Source organism: Lontra canadensis, unplaced genomic scaffold (assembly GCF_010015895.1).
Source record: "Lontra canadensis isolate GAN:19392208 unplaced genomic scaffold, GSC_riverotter_1.0 scaffold24, whole genome shotgun sequence".
In the NCBI taxonomy this organism is placed as follows: Eukaryota; Metazoa; Chordata; class Mammalia; order Carnivora; family Mustelidae; genus Lontra; species Lontra canadensis.
The window spans coordinates 18,398,528-18,421,514 of record NW_022631018.1 but is presented as its reverse complement, the minus strand read 5'-3'; the positions used below and the strand labels follow the sequence as shown (position 1 = coordinate 18,421,514).

The following is a 22,987-nucleotide window of genomic DNA, read 5'->3' as shown; positions in this document are numbered from 1 at the left end:
GTATCTACAAACTCTTTGCCTAACCCGAGGTCATGAAGATTTTCTCCTGTTTTCTAAAAATTTTATTTCTTACATTTAGGCCTTTGATCCCTTCAGCTTCTTAATTTCCGTGCATGGTATCAGGAAAGGATCTGAATTCATCTTCCTGAATATGGACATCCAGTTTCTCAGAACCATATGGTGAAGAGTATCTTTTTGCTACTAAATTGCTTCAGTACCTCTGTCAAAAGTCAGCAGAGCCTAAATTTAAAGGTTTGTTTCTGGACTCTCAATTCTGTTCCATTAATCTATTGTCTGTCCTCACGCTGGCTACATACTGTTTTTATGACATAGCTTTACACCATGCTCTGAAATCAGGATATTTAAGTCCTCCAACTTCATTCTTTTTCAAAATTGTTTTGGCTATTCTGGGTCCCTTCCATATATATTTAGAATGAGTTTATCATGATAATTACTGCAAGAAAATTGCTAGAATTTTTACTATAATTGTACTGAATCTATAGATCAATTCAGAGAATACTGTCATCTTAAAAATACGGAGTCTTCTAAACCATGAACATGGAATATCTCCATTATTTAGACATTCTTTAATTTCTCTCAGCAAACTGTAGTTTTCACTGTATAAGTCTTGCACTTCTTTTGTTAGATTTATTCCCAAGTATTTTATTCTTTTTGAAGCTATTGTGAATAAAATTATTTTTGTAATTTCATTTTCGGACTGCTCACTGATAGCGTGTACAAATGCAATTGACTCTTACATGTTGATCTTGTATCCTGCAACAACATGAAATTCATTTATTCATCCTAATAGTTTTTTTGGTATGTGGACTCCTTTGGACTTTTATATATACAGAATAATGCAAACAGAGAGTTTAACTTTTCCTCTTTCAAACTGGATGTTTTTCATCTTCCCCCTTTGTTAAACTGGCTCTAACCTCTTAGTACAATGTTGATTTGTCGACAAGAGCTCGCTTTGTTCCTAGTTTTATGGGGAAAGCATTCAGTCTTTCACCATGAAGTATGCTGTTAGCTGTAGGTTTTTAATAGATACTCTTTATTCTTTATCTGGTGAGGAAGTTCTCTTCTATTCCAGGTTTTTATTATGAATGGGTGTTGGATTTTGTCAAGTGCTTTTCCTGTATCTGCTGAGATGATGCTGTGGTTCTGGTCCTTTCTTCTCCTGCCGTGGTGTAGTACATTATCTGATGTTCAGTTATTATTAAACCAACCTTACATTCCCGGGATTAGGCCCTCTTGGTGATGAATAATCTTTTCTGCACGTTACTGGATTTGGTTTGCTAAAATTTGCTGAGTGTTTTTTTGTATATTTTCATAAGGGATATGGGCCTATAATTTGTGTGTGTGTGTGTGTGTGTGTGTGTGTGTGTGTGTGTGGTATCTCTGTCTGGCTTAATAACAAGGTAATATTGGCTTCATACAATGAGCTGTCCTTCCTCTATCTTCTGGAAAAGATAGCTGAAGATTAACTTTATTTCTTCTTTAAATATCTGATAGAATTCATTGCTAAAGCCATCTGGGCCTAAACTTTTCTTTTTGGAAAGCCTTTACATTAATGATTCATTTACTTTGCTTGCTTTAAGTCTATTTAAGTTTTTTTTTTTTTTTTTTGAGTGAGTTTGGATAATCTGTGTCTTTCTCAGAATTTATCTATTTCATCTAAATTGCCTTATTTTGGGGGGCATAAAGTTGTTCATAATACTCCAGTGTGCCACATAAGGCACTGACTCCATTCCTAAATATCTACCCAAGAGAACTGAAAATATGTCCACCTAAAAACCTACATACACATGCTCACAGCAGCAATGTTCAAAATGGCCAAAAACAGAAAGCAACTCAAATGTCCATCAATTCATAAATGATAAATAAAATCTGTTATATCCACACAATTAAATATCACAAAAACATAAAAAAGGAATGAAGTACTGATATTATGCAACAGATAAACCTTGGAAAATGTTATATACTAAACAGAAGAAGCCAGACACAGACCAAATAATACATTATTCTACTTGTATGAAATGTCCTTAACGAGCACATCCGTGGAGACAGAGAAGACCAGCCAGACTAGGGTGAGGAGTCAATGGGGAAGGTCTGCTAATGGGTATGGGGTTGCACAGGATTCATTATGAAACAACGTTTTGGGAAAAAAATTGGGGCAAAGCATGTTTAGTTGAGATTATTGAAGGCTGTCGAATTTTTGTCTTTGAGACACATCCGAACATGTCTTTCTGGAGTAGTACAGTCATGATCATTCTTCTATCCCTTCTAGGAAAGCTCATCAGAGAGCCGTCATGTGCCAAGCACTATGCTAAATACTGGAAAATAAAAGCAACCGTGTCAATAAGACTAGATTTCTCTTAGAAGATGGTAAACTGAGGATATGGTTCTTTCCTCTTCATTTCTAAAATCCTATTCCAAATGATGGTGAAGAAAAAAGGAAGTAAGAGTTCTGGGGACAGATATCAGAGGACTGGAGATTTTGATAGACTTGCAAATGAGAAAGAGGTTGAAATTTGGTGGTAGGGAAACCAACTTGAGTCCAGAAGGGCACAGGAGATGGCTAGGACAGCAGTGAGAATTACTCACGTCAGCAGAGCCCTGAGGAGACTCCAGGCTCAGAGCTGTCAGAGAAAGAGAATTACGACAGAAGGGAATGACTTTATTCTGAAGAGAACTTTCTGTATAGTCCTGACTTTTGAAACCTATGTTTCATGATATGCTATTAGCTCATACACTTACAAAAACCCCACAAGGATGAGAGGAAGAACACCGATATTGAGTATCAGCGAAACAAACGGAATTTCACATGAATAATGTAGCTACACTGAAGAGGACAGAGACAGAACCAACCCAAACAGGTACTACACAGTTTCTGGATCATGTGCCTTTAGGCTAAAGGCAAGGACCCTAAACAAACAGGGAACTCGACTAAGGGGCCTCTCCATTTAAAGGCATGGACTGGCCATTCTGAAACCACTCCGTTTTCACTACGGGACCCAGCAATCCGGTCATGATACTCCTCTTATCGTGGGAGCCAGGCTGCTCACTCACCGTGAAGGCAGTTAACCTGGAAAATGGACAGAAAGGAGTAAACTATAGGGTGCCGGGCTGGAATTGGAGCTCTCAGTATGAACTCATGGATCTGAATAAAAGGAGATTAAGTGCACACAGATATGTATGGATCTACGTATAAAAATGAATTTACATGTGTCGGTCTAAGCACACATATGAAGGTACGCATACGCACACGTGTACCTATTTCTATCGAGACGCCCTAGCAGCAATGACAACACAGTATCAATGATGCATCTAGATCTTGGCGTCTTTTCCTCACTAAAAAGAACTAGGTATCCTTGAAGAAATGGCTGATTCCAGGCCTGGCGCACAGAACCTTTAAGATGAGGCTGAACATCTTGTGCCAAAAAATTAAGAAAGCAAAGAATGTTAGGGACATGTCGAAAAAGCACAGGAGCTACCACCAAGGGGTGGTAGCTGGCAAAATGAAGAAGAGTTTGAACATTAAAATAAAAAGTAATAGTAGGATTCTAACCTACTGAATACGGAAGGAATGTCTGAGTCCATACTGATACAGACAGATAAATAGGGGAAAAGGAAAAAAGTGTATCCTTATAGTTGAAAGGCAACTAATGAATGTAGAAGAAATAACAGAATTACTTGAGAATCACAGTAAAAGATCCATGCAAAAATCATCAATGGACACTAGTGGGCAAAGGTTTGAAGAAATTCCCCACTTACTGCTGTAAAGAGTAAAACAGTAACTACATGATGGAAAACCCTGACAGAAACCACCTTCATCAGACCGTTAAAGTCAGGGCCACCAGGAGTGGGACTGATCAACAGCACGTGCGTCCACACCATGCACCAAGCAGGACTCAACATCACTTCTGCGGTCTTCTTGCCCAAACTGCATAATCTGCATCTAATCACGAGGAAACGTCAGACACAACATCTACAAAATAAATAGCTACATTCTTCAGAAAATCAATTTCCTAAAATACAAAGAAAGACTCACACTGCCCCCAGTTTAGGAAGACTAAAGAGACACAGCAACTGAATCAATGCATGATTTAAGATTTTTTGCTCTAAGAGGCATCATTGGCACATCTGGCAAAACATGAATGAGAATTGTTTACTAGATAGAGGACTGAGTCCATGTTAAGTTCCTGATTTTTGATAACTGTATTCTCGCTATATGTGGTAATGTCTTGAAGTAGGGATAAAGTAGCATATCCATTAATTTGATCTTCAAACAGTTCAGAAAAACATCACATACATAGCAAGTGAAAGAGGAAAAGGAGAGAAAAAGCAAATATGGCAAGATTTTCCCATACAGAGAATCTAAGGGAAGAGATGTGGGATTTCTCTTAACTATTCTTGTAACTTTTCTGTAAACCTGAAATTACATAAAAGTAAAGGTCCTAAATGTCTTTGCCCAGGTTTACGACACAGTATTATAAAACCAGTAAGATTAAAATGTTTTTAAGGGGAAAGTAAATCACCTACAGTTTCAATAACTCAGTTGGTTGGGCAACTGCCTTTAGCTCAGGTCATGAACCTGGAGTCCCGCATCAGGCTCCCTGCTCAGCAGGGAGTCTGCTTCTCCCTCTGACCCTCCCCCTTCTCATGTTCTCTCTCTCTTAAATAAATAAAATCTTAAAAAAAAAATAAAGGTCCTCATTATAGCATTATTTATAATAGTGAAAACTTAATTCCTTTAATAATTAGTTTAGTTACTGAGTATCTTACATTAGCATATAAGATACGGAGTATCTTATATTATCTTATATTATCTTATATTCTAGGTGGTGCACTAGACACAAAGGATATAATATTGAACAAGCAAGACCAGTTATGTGGTTCGGAGACTGAGGGGTTTCTTGGGACTCAAACTGAAAAAGCTGGTCATTCTAGGTAGAACTCAGCCATGATGGCACTTATATGGAAATGTTTACGAAGTTCTAATACAAACATTTAATAAAATAAGGGCAAATCAAAAATAGAAATGTAGAAACTATTAACAGGGGATAGCACTTATTGTAAGATCAGAAGTAAAACAAGAGCAGGACACACTGAACACTGTTAGAATTGTACGTATGTACATAAAAGATTTAACAGCAAATATAGATAGCTTATTGTGATGATTTTTCCTATTTGAGCTTCTGATAATGTTCAATTTTTTTAAGAACTGAAGGAAAAATTCATTCCAAAAAAGTTACCAACACTTCAATTTTTATTTTTTATTATTTTTTTTAAGTAGACTTCACAGGAGGCTTGAACTCATGACTCTGAGATCAAGACCTGAGCTGAGATCCAGAGTCAATCACTTAACTGACTGAGCCACCCAGCACCCCAGTTACCAACATTTTAGAAAACAGTTATAATTAAATGCACATAAATGGGCCGAGCAAGTGAGTTCAGGAAAATGTCATTGGTTAACTGGAACCATCAAAAACTGATAGGAAAGTTTTAGCTGTTTTCGGGATGTGTATCTCCTAAAAATTACCTTCTGTTTCAGATTTTTGCCACATTTTTAGAAAATCTGCAAAGCTACCTGTTCTACCAAGTTCTACTGAACTACAAGGAATTGTTCTGCAAAAGATGGGTATCTTTAGTCCTAATAAAATATGACATGATTTGTTGGGAAGGAAAAGTTCAGTTTATAATTTAACAGAAGAAGGCAGGCAGGCGGATGGTGAGTTCCTTAAAGGCCAGAATTCCACATTCCTAGTGCCCCAAACAACAGCGGCCAGTCGCCACCGGTTTGCTCACTAAGCCGAAATACTGAACACTGTATACTGTATACTCGCGAACACGGGGTTTCTTACAATCTCCACTCCTAAGGCATCCGAAGATGGCCCCGATGAGGTGGGGATTGATGGGAGTTGTCATTGATGAACCACCCTGTATTTTACTAAAAATTGAGCTTATATCTATTTTGTGAGGGGAAACTTTAAAGCTTTCATCAAGTTTTCCAGGAGCTCTAAAACCCAAAAAGGTCAAAATGTACTATTCTAGGGTGCCAGGGTGGCTCAGTTTGTCAAGCACCCGACTCTTGATTTCAACTCAAGTCTTGATCTCAGCGTCGTGAGTACAAGCCCTGCACTGGGTTCCGCTTTAAGCCTACTTTTAAAAAAAGTGCTATTCTAAATAAGTAAAAAAATTATGAGATCTCCTAATGACTTAGAAATTTAATAACTATATAAAAGCCATTCAGTGAGATCATAGAACCAAAGAAGTGTTATAACAAACTTAAAACATGCGTGAAGACAATCAAATTCCTCAACTCTAGGTTAAATTCATGCTTGACTGTGAAATAGCACAAATCCATTCGAGGCTTTACTACTAGCAGTAATCAACCTGGTGAATAACTACAGAATGCCTCATGCATCATATAGCACTAAAAAACTTCTGATGACAACACTGAGTTATCTTTTTTTTTTTAAAGATTTTATTTATTTATTTGACAGACAGAGATCATAAGTAAGCAGAGAGGCAGGCAGAGGGAGAAAAGGAAGCAGGCTCCCTGCTGAGCAGAGAGCCCAATGCAGGGCTCGATCCCAGGACCCTGAGATCATGACCTGAGTTGAAGGCAGAGGCTTTAACCCACTGAGCCACCCAGGCGCCCCAACACTGAGTTATCTTAAAAGTACTTGGGAAATGTACTATTTTAAAGGAGGCCAAAGGAAAAAAATTAATAATTTTATAGCCAATGTGTCAGGCACTAAACTAGACACTGAGATTGCAAAAAGAATATTTAGATCTTCTGAGAAGCGCAAAGTCTACTGGAAAAGACAAAAGTAGAAAAATATAATCATTTATAATATAAGCGGGTAGAAAAGAACAGTTTCCTGGAAAAGCAAGAGTATTTCTAGAAAGAATTGATACCTGTGCTGGGGTAGTTTCCCTGCTATCAGAGAGAAGTGCAGGCAGGGCTAACGTTTCGGGCAGTGGGGATGTTTACAAAGGCACAGATGGAATCTTCCTGTGCGCTGAGGTTGGAAGGGAGAAAAGACTAGTGGAAGATAAGATCCAGACTGGAAATAACCTGCCCTGAATTGATGATGAACTTGGATGCTTTCTGGAATACAAAAAGCTGCAGCCTCTGAAGGTTTTTAAGGAGTTACTTGAAAAAAAGTTGGGAGTTTTAAAAGGTAAGTCTGGAACAATGTAGAAGATAAGAGTAATGTGGGAAAGAACAAAAGAGATTTAAAAAAAAAAAAAAACAACCTTTACGAAAGTTATTTTTTCTGACAAAATTAATTATGCCTGTTTTTTGGAGTTTAGGTTTTTATATATGACTTTACAAAAAAAGTGATACATATTTGTAGTTTAGAGCCTTAATTCGCAGTATCATTCACAATTCTCAGAGAGACCTGTCACAGGCCTACAGCTGGTGCGCGAGCAGCACAGCCCGGCTGCCTTACCTGTCACGTTACCTGTAACAGAGAGGCTGGTCACCGCAGCGCTGGTCAGCGGGAGGACTGGATTGACCGTGAGCGTAGTCGCCGCGCTGCTCGTCACAAGGCTTGGTGTGGTTGCCACCTAGAGGTCAGAAATGGAAATATGCAAAAGCATTTAAAAAAAATCAAGAAAATGTATACCAATACTGAAGATATTTTGCCTGTAACAATTTTTAAATTCCAGATACAAAAGAATTAAAAGGGCCTAAGAGGGAATAATTTTATAATCATCTTTTGATCTTGGAACTGAGAAAATAGACATGTTCAAAGGCTGCTATTAGAAGTTGGTTTTCTTTCTGATAGGAGAAATGGCTCTGCCCAGGTTTTAAAAAGAAATAATTAAAAAATTCCTAAATTTCAATGATGGCGAGTCAGAATTACCCTAAGTAAGTAAAAAAATTATACTAATTATCAACTTAATCTACACAAGAAAACTATTCAACAGGATCAGAGAATCAGGGAATCTTGGATTGCTTTTACTTTTGGTCAGGTGGAGACAAGACTGTCTTGTTTTTGTTTTTAATGAAATGATATTATGGAAAGAATGTGAAGCAAATTTTTTAAAAGCTTACAGTTTCTTTTTGAAATAACATAAAATACTTCTACAGTTTTGTAAGAAACACTGTCTTCCTTTCAGTAACAAATAAATCCAAACACAAAATAGCCACCTACATAAAACAGAACCGTATCTAAAGACTGTCTTTTTCATAACTACTATGTCAGGAACTTCATGATTAAAGCCCAACCATTCAACAACCACAGTGTTCCCTTAACAACCAGTAAGCGCTCTTAATGATTGACTTTAGTTTAAAAAGCATCCCAGTTTTCGAGTGATATTCAAATATAATAAAAACAAATTAATAAGGGAAGATCAGAAATGCAAACCCAACAATCTACTTCTCATCTGTGGAATCCTAGTTGGAAATATGGAGTCACATTTGCCATCATCCTTAAGATCAAGGGAGTACATGACCGCCGCATGTCCCCCCAGTCTAGAATACTCTTCCAAAGCAATGCGTTCAAAAGTTACTCAATGAAGTCAGCAATGAACAGTCCCACATATGTTTGAGAGTGAAGACGTGAGATGGTTGAATTCATACCAGTTCAGAGCTAAAGGTTATATGGGAATTTACTGTCACCTCCTCATGTAAGTTTAATAAACTGGGTTTTAAAATCCAACATGAATATAGGGGCACCTGCGTGGCTTAGCCGGTTAAGCATCCCACTCTTGATTTCGGCTCAGGGCAGTGAGACTGAGCCCTGCGTTGGATCCGTGATGAGTGGGGAGTCTGCTTGAGAACCCCCCCACCCGACCCCTCAAAACAAAACAAAGGAATAAAATCCCAAAATCCAACATGAAGAAAAAGCAACTGAAGAGCAAATCTGCTCCCACAGTTCCAGAGTAACCTAATAAACTACATCAGAGAAGAGAATAATGAAGCAAGCCACCATAAAACAGGAAAGAATTAAAATTGCTCACTTTAAAAAAGAAAGTCACTAAGTTCTTGGCTTAATGACAACATGAGATTTAATTACTTTAGTACCATTTAATTTTTTTTAAACCTCAGTTTTGTTTTGTTTTTCCAGATTTTATTTAGTTATTTGTCAGAGAGAGAGAAAGAGAGAGAGAGAAAACACAAGAATGGGGAGAAGCAGGCTCCCCGCTGAGCAGGGAGTCTGATGTGGGACTTGATTATGACCTGAGCCGAAGGCAGACGCTTAACCAACTGAGCCACCCAGGTGTCCCACTTAATAACATTTAAAATATAAATTTACATACACTTACTCAACATGAACATATATACACAATAAATTACTGTCAGGAAGTAAGTCAATTTCATAGATCATTTGTAAAGTTATAGAAATCTGTCCTTGGGCTTGCGTCCTCTACTTTTTATCCTTACCAGTGAGGTCGGACTGGGGAAAATTGCTTTGATAGGTGAACTGCTGGTTCCGCCACTGCTTGGTGGGTTGATTCTTTTTTCTTTCTGGCGGCGGTTACAAAACCAAACACGGATCACTTCCTTTTCCATACTGAGCTGATCAGCAATCATGGTGATCTCTTCCGAGGTAGGCTTTTGATTCTAAAGGGGAAAAAAAAATCATCTTTTGGAATACCTTTTTATTATTTTAATTAAAAAATATTTTTTGTGGGGGGGATAGCTGTTTAAACTACTGACATAAATAAACTAACGGGGAGGGACAAATCAGAGAATGAAGCTGGGTACCTATGACCATACTGGCTGGCTTTTAACGAAGAACTTCTACAGATAAACATTCTAATGAACACATATTTATTAAACTTATTCATATTAACTAAGAGTAAGTTATTCTTTTTTTTTTTTTCCAAGATTTTATTTATCAGAGAGAGAGAAGGAGAGAGAACACAAGCAGGGGAGCGACAGGCCGAGAGAAAAGCAGGCTCCCCACCGAGTAAGGAGCCCAACACGGGGCTCGATCCCAGGACCCTGGGATCATGACCTGAGCCAAAGGTAGATGCTTAACCAGTTGAGCCACCCAGGTGCCCCAAGTTATTCTTGAGTATTTGTTTTTTTTTCTTAAGGGCTATTAATCTTGAATAAAATTATCAACTTTATTCAATTTATCATCAATACAACTTCGTTATCTCAGTAGGAATTTAAGAGCTTCTCAGTGCTTCATGACACGCCTTCATCGGGACAGTGAGTCCCGCAATAAGCCTACTGGGCAGGAAGGGCGGGGATTCACAGATAAAGGGACTTCAGCCTAAGAAATCCAGTAACTTGTCCAGTCACACGGTTAATAAAAGTGGTCTAATGGATAAAGATTCCTGACTCAGTGTTCCTCCTGCCTTTTCTACATTAGGGAAGTCAAAATTTGACGGGAAGCTCGGACTGTGATACTCCCCGGGGCAGTAACAAACAGGCCAACCTGCTGTTGGCAATCCAAGGCCCGTCGCCTGCCGGTACCAAACGACTATTCCAGGCACCCAGACACTAGAATTTAGTCACGCCAAACCATCCGTGTGTCGCCAGATCTACCTTGAGGTGTTCCCTCCCTGGATGCCTTTGCTCGTGCATTTCCTCTGCTTCCAGTGCTTCCCCCCACTCTCCCGGGGCAGCTGCTGCCTGTCCCACTGGGGCTCACATGGCTTGAGCCTGGGCTCTCCTGCACCCTGCACGCCAGTTCTGTTTCCAGTGTTCAGTAACCAGCTTTGCCCACTGTTCTCCACTAGGTTACGGGACTGAGGCCGGCAAGTCCGTCTTTTGTCACCTACAGCACCGAACATTACACAGACAATCATATGTACGAGAGAAGTAAAAACCTAACCTCCAAGAAACTCTTCTCTAAGGCCACACGGATGTTGGTCTCTATGCTGGTGCGTTTCTTCCTCCTGCGGTTCAAGCCTTCCATTCCCAGCCCTGGAGAATTCAGGGCACTTGGGCTGGAGAGACCTGAATCAGATGAGAGGTTCTCTGGAAGAAAGAAGAAAACACAGAAGTCAAGTTAGTGGAGCGTGATTCATGCACGTGATACATATATTAAGGACAAAAAAACTGACCAAAATATGTTAAGTTCAAAGCAAGCACGGGAAGGTTTTCATAACCTACATTAAAACATCATTCTCTACCATAGATCTTTCTAGGTCTAGTTTAAACAAGGTTCCGGCACTTAATAGTCTAATGGCCCTGGTCATGTCACAGACATCTCTGCGTTTCTTTGCACTGGATGGAAAATGAGATGTTCTCACCTGTGGAATTCAGTAAGATTGCTCATGCTGAGGCCTCCCCCAGAGCTATGGAAGCAGACCGTCATCCCAGGGTGGCTATGACAGGTCTGTCTTTTCCAAAGACCTGACTTCTGTTCATATCTACAGTGAGAACCATGGTCTAGAAGATCTCTGTGGTTCCTTACAGCTCTCAGAGGCTATGATTCTGTGACTCAAAATCCAAATTTTCCAAGAGGAAATCTCAGTACAAAAGACCGAAGTTAAAACCAGCAGTGCAACTTTTTCTCTATGAAATATTACTAACAAAAGCAGAAATATGATCAATAGTAAGTTTACAATGATTCATCAAGGAAGAACCTATAAATCTGTTTTTCAAGTGTATCTAAATACACAGGACTTCTTATCCTCTTCCTTCAATTATCCCTAACTCTGGTTCAAATATAAGAAATATTCCAACAATGAACAAATCATTGTCTTATACAGTCACTCACCTGCATCATTTAGCCACTTCTCCAAGAGTGGCTTTAGCTTGCACATGTTCTTAAAGCTGAGGTTCAAGGCTTCAAAGCGAGAAATGGTCGTTTGGCTGAAGTCATTTCCATACAGTTTACCCATAGCAAGCCCAACATCGCCCTGCACGGTAATACAGAGAAGGAGGGGGAGAGGAAGAGAAGAGATTTGTCTCACTAATGCCCAAAGTCCTCACTCGAGGGTGCTGCCCCAGAAACTGTTCTAAAGACTCAACAATCATTCCATTTACCGGGTCCCACAAACACATCCAACCTTGAGCCGAGCACAGCATTCAAGGAGGACTGTTACTAGGCCTTAATTATGACAAAATTCGTAAGTCCCATTTTCTTTCTGTTTTGAGTCTCTTCTTGCTACCTCCTGTAACAATCAAGCCATCAAATATTTCTAAGTTTCAAAAGACAGTGCTGATATCTTAACAAGCCCCTTAACTGATGCGACCACAATGATTTAAATAATCCTTAAAACCAGTTACCTGTATGTCCTATAGAGTTAATAGATGTAAATGCTTAACTTCAGGTACTTCTGAACTAGCCAAACTTCCTATAAATCACTTTAAAATTTAAGAAATAAGGCCTCACTCTCCCTGTACCTTCCTCCTGCCCCCCCGTAAAGTATTTCTGGAAGCAGTGAAAAAAAATCTATTTTCCACCCTTAGTTTGGATTTCAAAGTTGGTTACAAAAACAGGTATCCTAAAAGACTACTTTTGTAACCATTATAGAGACAGAAATTCACAGTAGAGAGGTTTGACCCACTTAGTTAAACCTTCATGGGCACTGGAAACTTGGTAACCTTATAGCAATAGAACAATGATCCCCTGAATATATTACAAAAGATGTCTTTCTTTATAAGCCTATAACCTTTGAAATGTATACAGTGCTTTTCTTCCAGCGGAATCTCTCTTGTTAAAGCTGAAAAAAGCCGTTATCTTAGTAGTTATTTTATATACAGGTAATAGAAACTCATGGAGTTTAAATGATTCATGCTCTCATTTCAATTAGTTTAGCGGCAGGACAGAAAGGCAACATTTCTAGTCCTGAGTACTACACAGCCGATTCCACCATGCAACAGTCAGCTCCCAACAATTGCAGCAACGCTTATTTTGAACTGAGATTATCCTAGTCCTTGGATACCACCCAGCCCTCCCAATCCGATACTACATCATTTATTAGCACCTGCATCTAGGTGGTAGTTAAGGAAAGGAAAAAAACCTTTTTTTTCCCCCAAAGATTTTATTTATTTACTTGACACAGAGAGGGAACACAAGCAGGGGGAGTGGGAGAGGGCGAGCAGCAGACTTCCCACCGAGCAGGGAGCTCGATGCGGAACTCGATCCCAGGACCCTGAGATCATGACCTGAGCCGAAGGCAGACACTTTGCTGACTGCGCCATCCAGGGGACCCCCCAAAAAACAAACATTCTTACGAAAACTCCATTTTCTTACGGGTGCGCAATTTCTGATAAAAAGTTTAACAGAGGTGTAGGTTTAAATGTTCAAACTAGGGGTGCCTGGGTGGCTCAGTGGGTTAAAGCCTCTGCCTTCGGCGCAGGTCATGATCCCAGGGTCCTGGGATGGAGCCCCGCATTGGGCTCTCTGCCCAGCAGGGAGCCTGCTCCCTCCTCTCTCTCTGCCTGCCTCTCTGCCTGCTTGTGATCTCTGTCAAATAAATAAATAAAATCTTTTAAAAAATGTTCAACCAAATGATAAAATGAGGTATAGAGAATATCAGAACTTCAACTGATGTGGCTACATACACTTGAATTAATTCAAATCAAATAAATTAAAAACTCAATTCCTTATTAGCACCACTAGCTATCTTTCAAACGCTCACTAGCCACATGTGGGTAGTGGCTATTGTACTGAACACACAAATACAGAACATTCCCACCATCACAGAAAGTTTCATTGACAGCTTTGAACATACAATCTCTAAGAGCAGAAATGGACTGCTTGTTGATTTCCTTCCAATTATAGTAAAACTGAAAGAACCAGGATGGTGTGAGTGGGGTATAACTGGAGTCCATCATATTTATATACAAATGTATCTGTAGATACAGGTTTATCTATATCGGTATCGTTACACATTTGTTAGATCTTACTTCAGTCAATCAATAAATATTCACTATAAACATGTTTTGTTTGTCACATATATGCATGTCTGGGCCACTCTGTTTAGATTATAGCTTTCTAGAAAGTTGCTAAACTTTGCAATTCTCTGAGGAGAAGAGCTGCTGTAGTAGTCAGATGAAAACAAATGTCTTCTGACATCATATCTGCATAATTTGCTAAGAATTTCTCAAAAACTTCTGTAATATTTTTCTATGAAAAGTAAGACTATTGGTAAGCACACAAAAATAACACGTCAAAAGTCACATCACTATAAAAATAAATGATGTCTTAAATGGTGGCTAGACATAAAGCCATGCCATCAACTCACTATCCATGTGAGATTTATAATACAATTTTAATTCATACTTTTAAAAAATTTTAAAAGATTTATTTATTTATTTGAGAGAGAGCATGTGAGGCGGCAGGGCGGGGGGTGGTTGTGGAGCAGAGGGAGAGAGAGAGTCCTAAGACTCCACACTGAGTGCAGAGCCTGACACGGGGCTCGGTCTCCTGACCCTGAGATCATGACCTGAGCCAAAACCAAGAGTTGGGCATTTAACCATCTGTGCCATCCAGGTGCCCCTAAATTACTTAAATGAATAAAAACCAACAGGCCCCTCAGTTAATATACTAATTTTCATTAATTTTGTATTTGCTCAGGTCAGTGCTATTACTACCATGTTGGGTTCTTCCTCACAAAAGTAAATGTGTGAAGTAGTGGCCTCATACATTATCTGAATTATATAATATCTCTGATATCTTTTTCTTTGACAAGACTTTATTCACTTATTTGAGAGAAAGAGAGAGAGAGGGAGAGAGAAGGGCAGAGGTACAGAGATAAGCAGACTCCCCACCAAGTGAGGGAGCCTGACACGGGGCTTGATCTGCAACATGCTGCCACTGACATGTCAAAGTCATTCTGAAAAAGCAGGAAGAGTCACGCCAGATAATAGGATAAAACCAAAAAGCACCAGACCACAAGGAAGCTCCTTTCCGTAAAAAGAGAAAGTAAGAGAAGGAGAAACAACACTAGCAATGTGTTAGGTCAAATGCCACAGAAAGGCTAAACACTATTTGGGTAAAAGTTAAAAATTTTTAAAAGCCTTAACAGCCTTGGTGTATCACTGAGGCCACAATCTCCCAGGGGGGCTGAGAGCGCTCTGGGCCACGCCGCGCCACACGGGCCCCAAACACCAACCTGAGACTTACTCCAGCTCAACCGACCCCCGTCCCTCGAGTTGTCGCTTCAGCTTTCTTTTTTAAAATTTTATTTATTTATTTGACAGACAGAGATCACAAGTAGGCATAGAAGCAGGCAGAGAGAGGGGGGGAAGCAGGCTCCCTGCTGAGCAGAGAGCCCGATGCGGGGCTCGATCGCAGGACCCCAGGATCATGACCTGAGCAGAAGGCAGAGGCTTTAACCCACTGAGCCACCCAGGTGCCCCCAGCTTTCTTTTTTAAAAACAAGCCAGATCGTTGAGATATTTCAAAAGTACTGAACTCTATGAATTGTAATTTGTTTGCTCACAAAGATAACTACATTTTCTCTAAAATTATATCTACTTAAAAAATCATTTCATGTTCCTAATATGTAATTAATTTCTTTAAGCAAAAATAACTTACAAGAGAAATATAAGGAACAAAAAGTCTGTTCTTAAAAACACAGAGGAAAGAGGGGTATCATCCCTGGTTTTTGACCTACCACAGCAGCTCATACTTTACTTTCAACTGAAAATAATTTGGACAGTGTTTAAGTAGTGGCTTAATCTTCACAAGGTAATTATATTCTAAGAAAACAGCAGGTTTTTCCTGATTCCATAAAAACACCCAATCCTCTCTACTTCGGCAACTCTTTTCCATCTAATGATCTCATATCATCTTACATAACTGCTACTCGGCTTAATTCTTTCCCTGCTTTCAAAGTATCATTTGTGACCCATTTGTCGGAGGTATCCGTGGTAGCGCTTGGAACAAGAATGCCATATACCCAGATGCCTGTTCAGACCATTAAACTTATTCCACATTAAAAGCCCTCTGCTAGGTGACATTAAAAAAATTTAATTTGGATTTTGATTAATTGGGACTTTTCAGATTTAACAGATTTCTATTTGTTTACTTTCAGTTTGGGCTTACTTATTGTGTGTGTGTGTGTGTGTGTGTGTGTGTGTGTGTGTGTGTGTGTCTGTCTCCACTGGCCCCCTACTCTCTCCCAAAAATCTGCTTTAAACAAGTCTCTCAGACTTTTCCCCTGCAACCTTTACTCAGAGCACTAAGGCCTAGAACCAGATGTCCCACAGATAAAACCCTCACTATAATTACAGTATTCCCAAACATAATCTTTTAAACTCTCACCTTTTATTGGTCTAATTATGACTTCAGAGGCCCGTGTTCTGAGAGACATCTTAAAGATTTTAACCTAACATTAAAGATTAAAGATTTTAACCTAACATTAAATCATGAATTTATACTGACTATATGATTAGCAGTCTAAATCTATAAATGCAGAAAATGGCTAAGAACAAGTTCCAATCTAAAACTAGGCGACAACAAGGCCGGGGAACCTTCTGTACCTCGGAAGCTTATCCGGACGCGGAAAGCACAGACCCGGACCCAGCTGGGGAGATCAGTCCAAGTTCGAGGCGGGGTGCGGGGGAGCGTCCTACCTGAGTGAATCCAAGTTTGATTCGTCTTTGTTTGAAGGTCTTGGCAAACTGCTCAAGCTCCTCAAGGTCACTGGGCTCCTCCAGGCTGGGAGTATCGATTCGCTTTGGTGTCGACTGGCTCTGCGGGAGTGTCTGGATCGGGGTGGCCGCTATCGTGCGCGTCGGGGTTGCTGGCTGTTCCCGGGACGGAAGGACACGAGAACAAGCGCACACAATGATCCACTGGGATGTGTCACACGCGAACAACTTAAGGAGCAGTAACCTTTATAAGAACTACGTGGACCATGTGACCCGCGGAAGGCACAGTGTACCCGCGCCCGGCGAGGAAGGCAGAGTGCCAGACCGTGTGCGCCACGGTTACGCTTACAGTTAGACACGTCCAGTCCAGAAGAAAAAATTAACTACTCAAAAATGAAACCCATTATACTCGGGTTTTCAAATATATGTGTGCATAAGATACTTGTGTTCAGAGCATACATAACAAATCAGACTATCTTAAAGAATCTCTTCGTCAATACGCCACTTAAGGTATAAGTTTCAAAAGAGCAGGGACCACACCCGTTTTGTTCATCACTAGCACATCTCCAACTTACGACACAGTGTTATAAAAACAGTTTAAGGGGAGAGTAAATCATCTACAGTTTCAATGACTTAGCTTCTTTTTTGTATATCTTTTCGTAGACCTACACTTCTTTCCTTTTTTATGCTGCTTTTCATTTGTTGCACTATGTTTATTTAACCTCTACATGTATCTCACACAAGTTCTAAGTAATTTTCATATCTTCAATAACAAGTCCTGCATCTCACACATCAGAGTAACTTTTATATTATTAAGACACTGGAAGGGTCCACAGGGCACAAAGTCAAACAGTAAACTTTGTTTTTACTCAAGTATGACTGACGTAAAAAAAGCTGCATACATTTAATGTGTGCATCTTGAGGAGTCAGAAGATAAGGACACATTCGTGATTGGATACTATCACCATACACAATGCCCTAAACCTACTCATTACCCCTACCAGGTTCTTCCCTGCCTTCGATCTACTTTCTTAACTTTAGAGATTTTAGAGAGAGAGAGAGAGAGAGAGAGGGAACACAAGCAGGGGGAGCGGCAGAGGAAGAAGCAGGCTTCCCACTGAGCAGGGAGCCCGATGCAGGACTCGATCCCAGGACCCTGGGATCATGAACTGAGCCAAAGTCAGATGCTTAATGACTGAGCCACCGAGGGGCCCCTACCTTCTTAACTTTAACTGTAATTATAATATATATAATTTTATACTCTGCTTCATAATTATCATTTTCAAAGGCTGACTGAGGAGATATTATCTTAACTAACTTAACAATTTCTTCATTGCTAGATACTTTTTTCATTTATGTTTTCGTTAAGATAGTTAACACATAATGAAAAACCTTGTACATATGATTCTTTTCCCCACCTTTTAACTAGTTGAGATAAATTCAGAAGTGATTTTCTATACCTGGACAAAGGGCACACCATAAATAATTCCATGGCTTTTGATACACATCATGTTGGTTCTCACTATAAAATGCTAGTTTCTTCCACATGATTGTGGTAGCAGTTTTTAAAGATGTATTGCTAATTAAAGGAGTATATGGTACTTCACTATTGCCTTAATTTGAATTTCTTATTACTCAGAAATTTTCCCATGTGTCAATTATTACCTGTATTTCTTTATCAATCAATTTAGATTCATAGCAATGTGTCTATTAATGGTCTCTTTATTCTAATCCCTGTGGAGCTCACCAGATGTTAGAGATTAAATCTTTGTTGTATTAGTACAAATTTCACAATCTGTTTTTTGCCTTTTCTTTCTCAGTGTACATAGGTTTTAAACTGTCATTTGGGTGAACTTTTTTTTTTTCTTTCTAATATTTTATTGCTTCAAATCTGAGAAAGCTTTCACTTATTTCTAACTCAGATAAAATTCCTGTAACAGTCATTGGCTTCCTCTCTGTTTTTAAATATTTATTTAAATCTATCTAGAGTTTATTTGAAGACATGAAGGTATACTCTTTCTTCTTTTGAAGAAAATACTAGATTTCCTTCTTACACAAACATAAGGCTACTCTGTTTGCTCCCAAGCCCTGACTGGTACCTGCCGGTGTGAGTATTCGATGGTGGAAGGAGCTGCCTGGCTGCAGCCAAGCTGCGACTCGAGCCTTCCTGGGAAGTAGCCCAGCTGAGGGCGTCCAGGCCGGCGTGACAGAGCCTGCGGCTCTGAGTTTTCTTGTAATTTAAATGTGTCCTACACCCCAAACTTCAACCTGGAGAGTGATGTGCTCTTTCCAACCGAACCAGCTGGCCCAGAAACCACGCGGTAGACACGACCCAGGCCTACAACTGGAGTAAGCGCGTCTCTATTGTCCTGTCTCGGTGAGGACAACCAAGCTCCTCTCCCTCAGACGCTGCTGACGCGGAGGGTCGTTCACCCTGACCGTGCGGGAGGAGCCCGACCCCGCACCAACCGAGTTAGAATCCTGCAGCTGCGCACGCCCCAGGGACCCTGGCTGCCAGGCAGAGGTGAGTCTCGGCTATCAAACTGTGACTTCATCTCCAGGCTTGAAGAAGCCCGGTTCTCCAACGAGAAAGGACTAAAAGTAGCGTGGGTACCTCTCGGTGGGGTGGTTACAGATAAGTTACCCCAGCTCCAGAACCCTCAGGCTGGACCAGGCCGGAGCTAGCAACGGCAGAGAAGTCAGCGTGCAGGGGTCAGGATGAAGCCATACAGCCCTGCCCCGGGAGCTGAGCGTGGAGGCCGGGAAGGAACTGCTGGTACAGGCTTTTTTCCAAACTCCAACCTGATTTTTATATGCAGCATAGTCACAATGAAATGCAACTTTAAAAGTGTACAGTTTGATGCTCTGGCAACTGTATATAGACACAGAACTGCTGCGATATTAAGATATAGAACATTCTACCCCCACAAAAGTTCCTTTGTGCTCTTTGCCACCAATCTCCACCCTTAGCCCCCAGCCCCTGGCAAGCACTGACAGGATTTCTGTCCCTACAGTTTTGCCTTCTAAGACAGCACGCGCACTGAATCGTAGTCTGCTGCCCTTCGTGCTGGGTTTCCTCCACGTAACATGATGCTTCCAGAATGTACACACATTGCTGAGTGTTTCACACGTCTATTTCTTTCTATCGCCGAGCAGCATTCCATTATATGGTTATGCCCAAAATGATGTTACCTAGTCACCAGCTGCTGGACATTTAGGTTGTTTCCAGGTTGGGATGATGACGAATAAAACTGCTCTGGACGTTTATATATAGGTCTTGGCATGGACATATGCTTTCATTTCTCGGACCAGAATTGCTGGGCCATAAGGTACCTGCATATTTAACTCTGTAAGAAACTGCCAAACTGTTCTCCAGAGCGTTTGCTCCAACTTGCAGCCTAACCAACAATATATCAAAGAACCTAGTTGCTTTACACTTGGTGTTGTCACAGCCTGTTTAATTTTGCCCATTCTAGTGCGTGTGTAGGGATAGTTATCTGCATTTCCCTGATAACTAATGATTTTGAGCATCTTTTTATATAGTTACTGGGCATTCGCATACCTTCTTCTTTGGTGAAGTATTTTCAAATATTTTACACATACCCCCTTTTTAAATATTACTGAGTTGTACGAGTTTGTTTTAAATTTTGAGCACAAGTCTTATCAGATATAAATTTGAAGAATATTTTCTTCCAGTCTGTGCCTTTTTTTATTCTTTTAACAAAGAATTTTCATTTTTATAAATTAATCATTTTCTTTTATGATTGCTGCTTCTTGTGTCCTATTCTTAAAAAAAAAAAAAATATTTATTTATTTTAGAGAGAGAGCACACATGCAAGAGCCAGAGGAGGGGCAGAGAAAGAGGGAAAGGGTAAGAAGCAGACTCCCTACTGAGCATGAAGCCCAAAGTGGGGCTTGACCCACCACCCTGAGAGCATAAACTGAGCTGAAATCAAGAGTCAGATGCTCAACTGACTGAGCTACACCCCTTTCTGTGTCCTATTTAAGAAATCATTACCTTGGGGTGCCTGGGGGGCCCAGTTGGTTAAGTATCTGCCTTCCACTGTGGTCAGGATCCCAGGGTCCTAGGACAGAGCTGGGCATCGGACTCTCTGCTCAACAGAGAGTCTGTTTCTCCCTTTCCCTCTGCAACCCCTCATCATTCTCTCTCTTACTTCCTTTCTTAGATAAATAAAATCTTGAAGAAGAAGAAGAAGGAGGAGGAGGAGGAGGAGGAGGAGAAGAGAGAAGTCATTTTCTTTCCAAGGACACAAAGATTTTTCCTTTTCTTTTTTTTTTTTTTTAAAGATTTTATTTATTTATGAGAGAGAGAGGGGGAGAGAGAGCGAGCACAGGCAGACAGAATGGCAGGCAGAGGCAGAGGGAGAAGCAGGCTCCATGCAGAGCAAGGAGCCAGATGTGGGACTCGATCCCAGGACGCTGGGATCATGACCTGAGCCGAAGGCAGCTGCTTAATCAACTGAGCCACCCAGGTGTCCCTTCCTTAAGTCTTCTTCTGGAAGGTTAGGTCCACAACCCATTTCAAATAAATCATTGTAAATTGTGTAAAATAGAATCAAGATTCTTTTTTGGGGGGGCGGTGTCTATGGATAACCAAAGGCTTTCCTTTTCTCACTGAAATCCTTTGGCATCTTTGTGGAAATCAGTTGGCCACACATGTGTAGGTCTCCCTACCCTTGTATTCGGTTTCATTTCTATCCGCATGCCGTTATCATCCTATCTTCGTTACACAGCTTTATAACATTTCTTGACATGAGGTAGTCTTTCAACTCTTTTACTTTTCAAAATTGTTTGATTACTCTACGTCCTCCACAATTCCATATAAATGGTAGAAACACCATGCCAATTTCTATTTTAAAAAGCCTGTTGGGTACTGATTGGAATTGTGTTGAATCTATAGATCAATTTGGAAAAGAATTCACATTTTAGCAATGTAAGTCTTCTGATTCATGAACATATCATATCTGTCCATTTATTTAGGTCTTGTTTAATTTCACTCGGCAATATTTTGTAGTTTTCAATATGTAAGTCCTACAGATGACTTGTTAAATTTACCCATAAATACTGTATTTTTCCTCTTAATTTCAACTTCCAAACAATCCTTGCTAATACTGACTGATTACAAGAATCTAGTCCTACATTCTTGCTAAACTCACTTACTAATTCCAGCAGCCTTTTGTAGATTCCTTAGGATTTCCTACATTGACCATCATGTCGTCTCCCAATTAAGACGGGTCTCCACATTCCTTTCTAATCTGTATGTCCTTTATTCCTTTTTCGTGTGTTATTGCGCTGCTAGGCCCTACAGTACCAGGCTGAGTAAGTGCTGACAGTGGACATCCTTGCCTTATTCCTGATTGTAACGGGAAGTGTGATGTGAGGTCTGTTTCCGGTAGATGCTTTTTACCGGGTTTGAAAACTATTCCTAGCTCGCAAGAGTTTTTTTTAAAACATAAACAGATGTTGAATTTTGTCAAATGTGGCAATGTGCTCATGACAGCTTCGAAGACTATAGACGAAGAGGATCAGAGCCGGGAGAGACTCAAGATCAGTCAGTTCAACCTCGTCGACGACAGAAGAAGAAATGATGGTCCACGGAGTAAGCGGACATGCTCAGACTCACAGGTGGTTAAGAAGCAAAATGTGTATTAAATCTCAAGATGCTTACACATTAACTCTAGTAAAAACGAGCCAAAGCAACATCTTAGAGCCAAAAGGAAAGAGAACAGAGATCAGAACTTCTTTGCAATTTCTGAGAAAGTGCAAAGGACAATGATGTGTTTTAACTGAGGCACTAGGTTTCTAATGCAAGTGGAAATCTCTACAGCCAACTGAGGGGAGGGGTCAAGGAAGACGAGATGATGCTCAAAAAGCCAGAACTCACTGCTCATCTGCCACTAACAAAGTTATTCTTTATAAACATATGAGCAAACAGGAACTCCCTGAAGACGGTCAAAGACGACATCAGTTTGGTGGCATTGCTTTATCCAGCTGGTAAGTTCTGTTTTGAATCTTTGATCACTTTGTGAAAACGATCTGGATTAGTTTTATCAGGGTATGATGGGGTTTTGCTGTTTTATGATTTAATCAAGTCCAAGCATCCGTCAAAACATCAGGGTAAGAGAAAACAACCATCCCTGGGAGAAAACTGACCTGGGAGGTGAGGGTGATGCTTGGCTGCGACTGTAGGAGGTTGGCTTGGCTTTGCTGAGGTAGTTGCGTTAAAAGATTTTGCGCTTGCAGGAGACCTGTAAAACACCAACATGTCGTGTCAGAAACACTACAGATTGCTTTGAACATATGGCAAAACAGAGAATAAGAAAGTGAAGTGAAAATTTCCAACTGATCTCTTGATAGTTTTATCAGTCTTAAAACTCTTAATGTCTTATTTGCCTAAAATTCAATCTTGTTAAATACAAGTTGGGCAGGAAGACA

The 22,987-nt window shown here is 40.2% G+C and overlaps 1 protein-coding gene across 4 annotated transcripts in view; it reads right to left on the bottom strand.

Annotated features, from left to right (window-relative positions):
* The window catches only part of POU2F1 (POU class 2 homeobox 1), a 173,218-nt gene that overhangs the window by 9,826 nt on the left and 140,405 nt on the right, over positions 1-22,987 (bottom strand). For all 4 annotated transcript variants that reach the window (XM_032862962.1, XM_032862964.1, XM_032862965.1 and 1 more), the window contains 6 exons: positions 22,706-22,800; positions 16,514-16,687; positions 11,703-11,844; positions 10,812-10,957; positions 9,407-9,586; positions 7,467-7,584 (listed from right to left, as the gene is read on the bottom strand). In XM_032862962.1, coding sequence (XP_032718853.1) covers positions 7,467-7,584; positions 9,407-9,586; positions 10,812-10,957; positions 11,703-11,844; positions 16,514-16,687; positions 22,706-22,800 — 855 coding nt within the window. The remainder of the gene's footprint in view (positions 1-7,466; positions 7,585-9,406; positions 9,587-10,811; positions 10,958-11,702; positions 11,845-16,513; positions 16,688-22,705; positions 22,801-22,987) is intronic.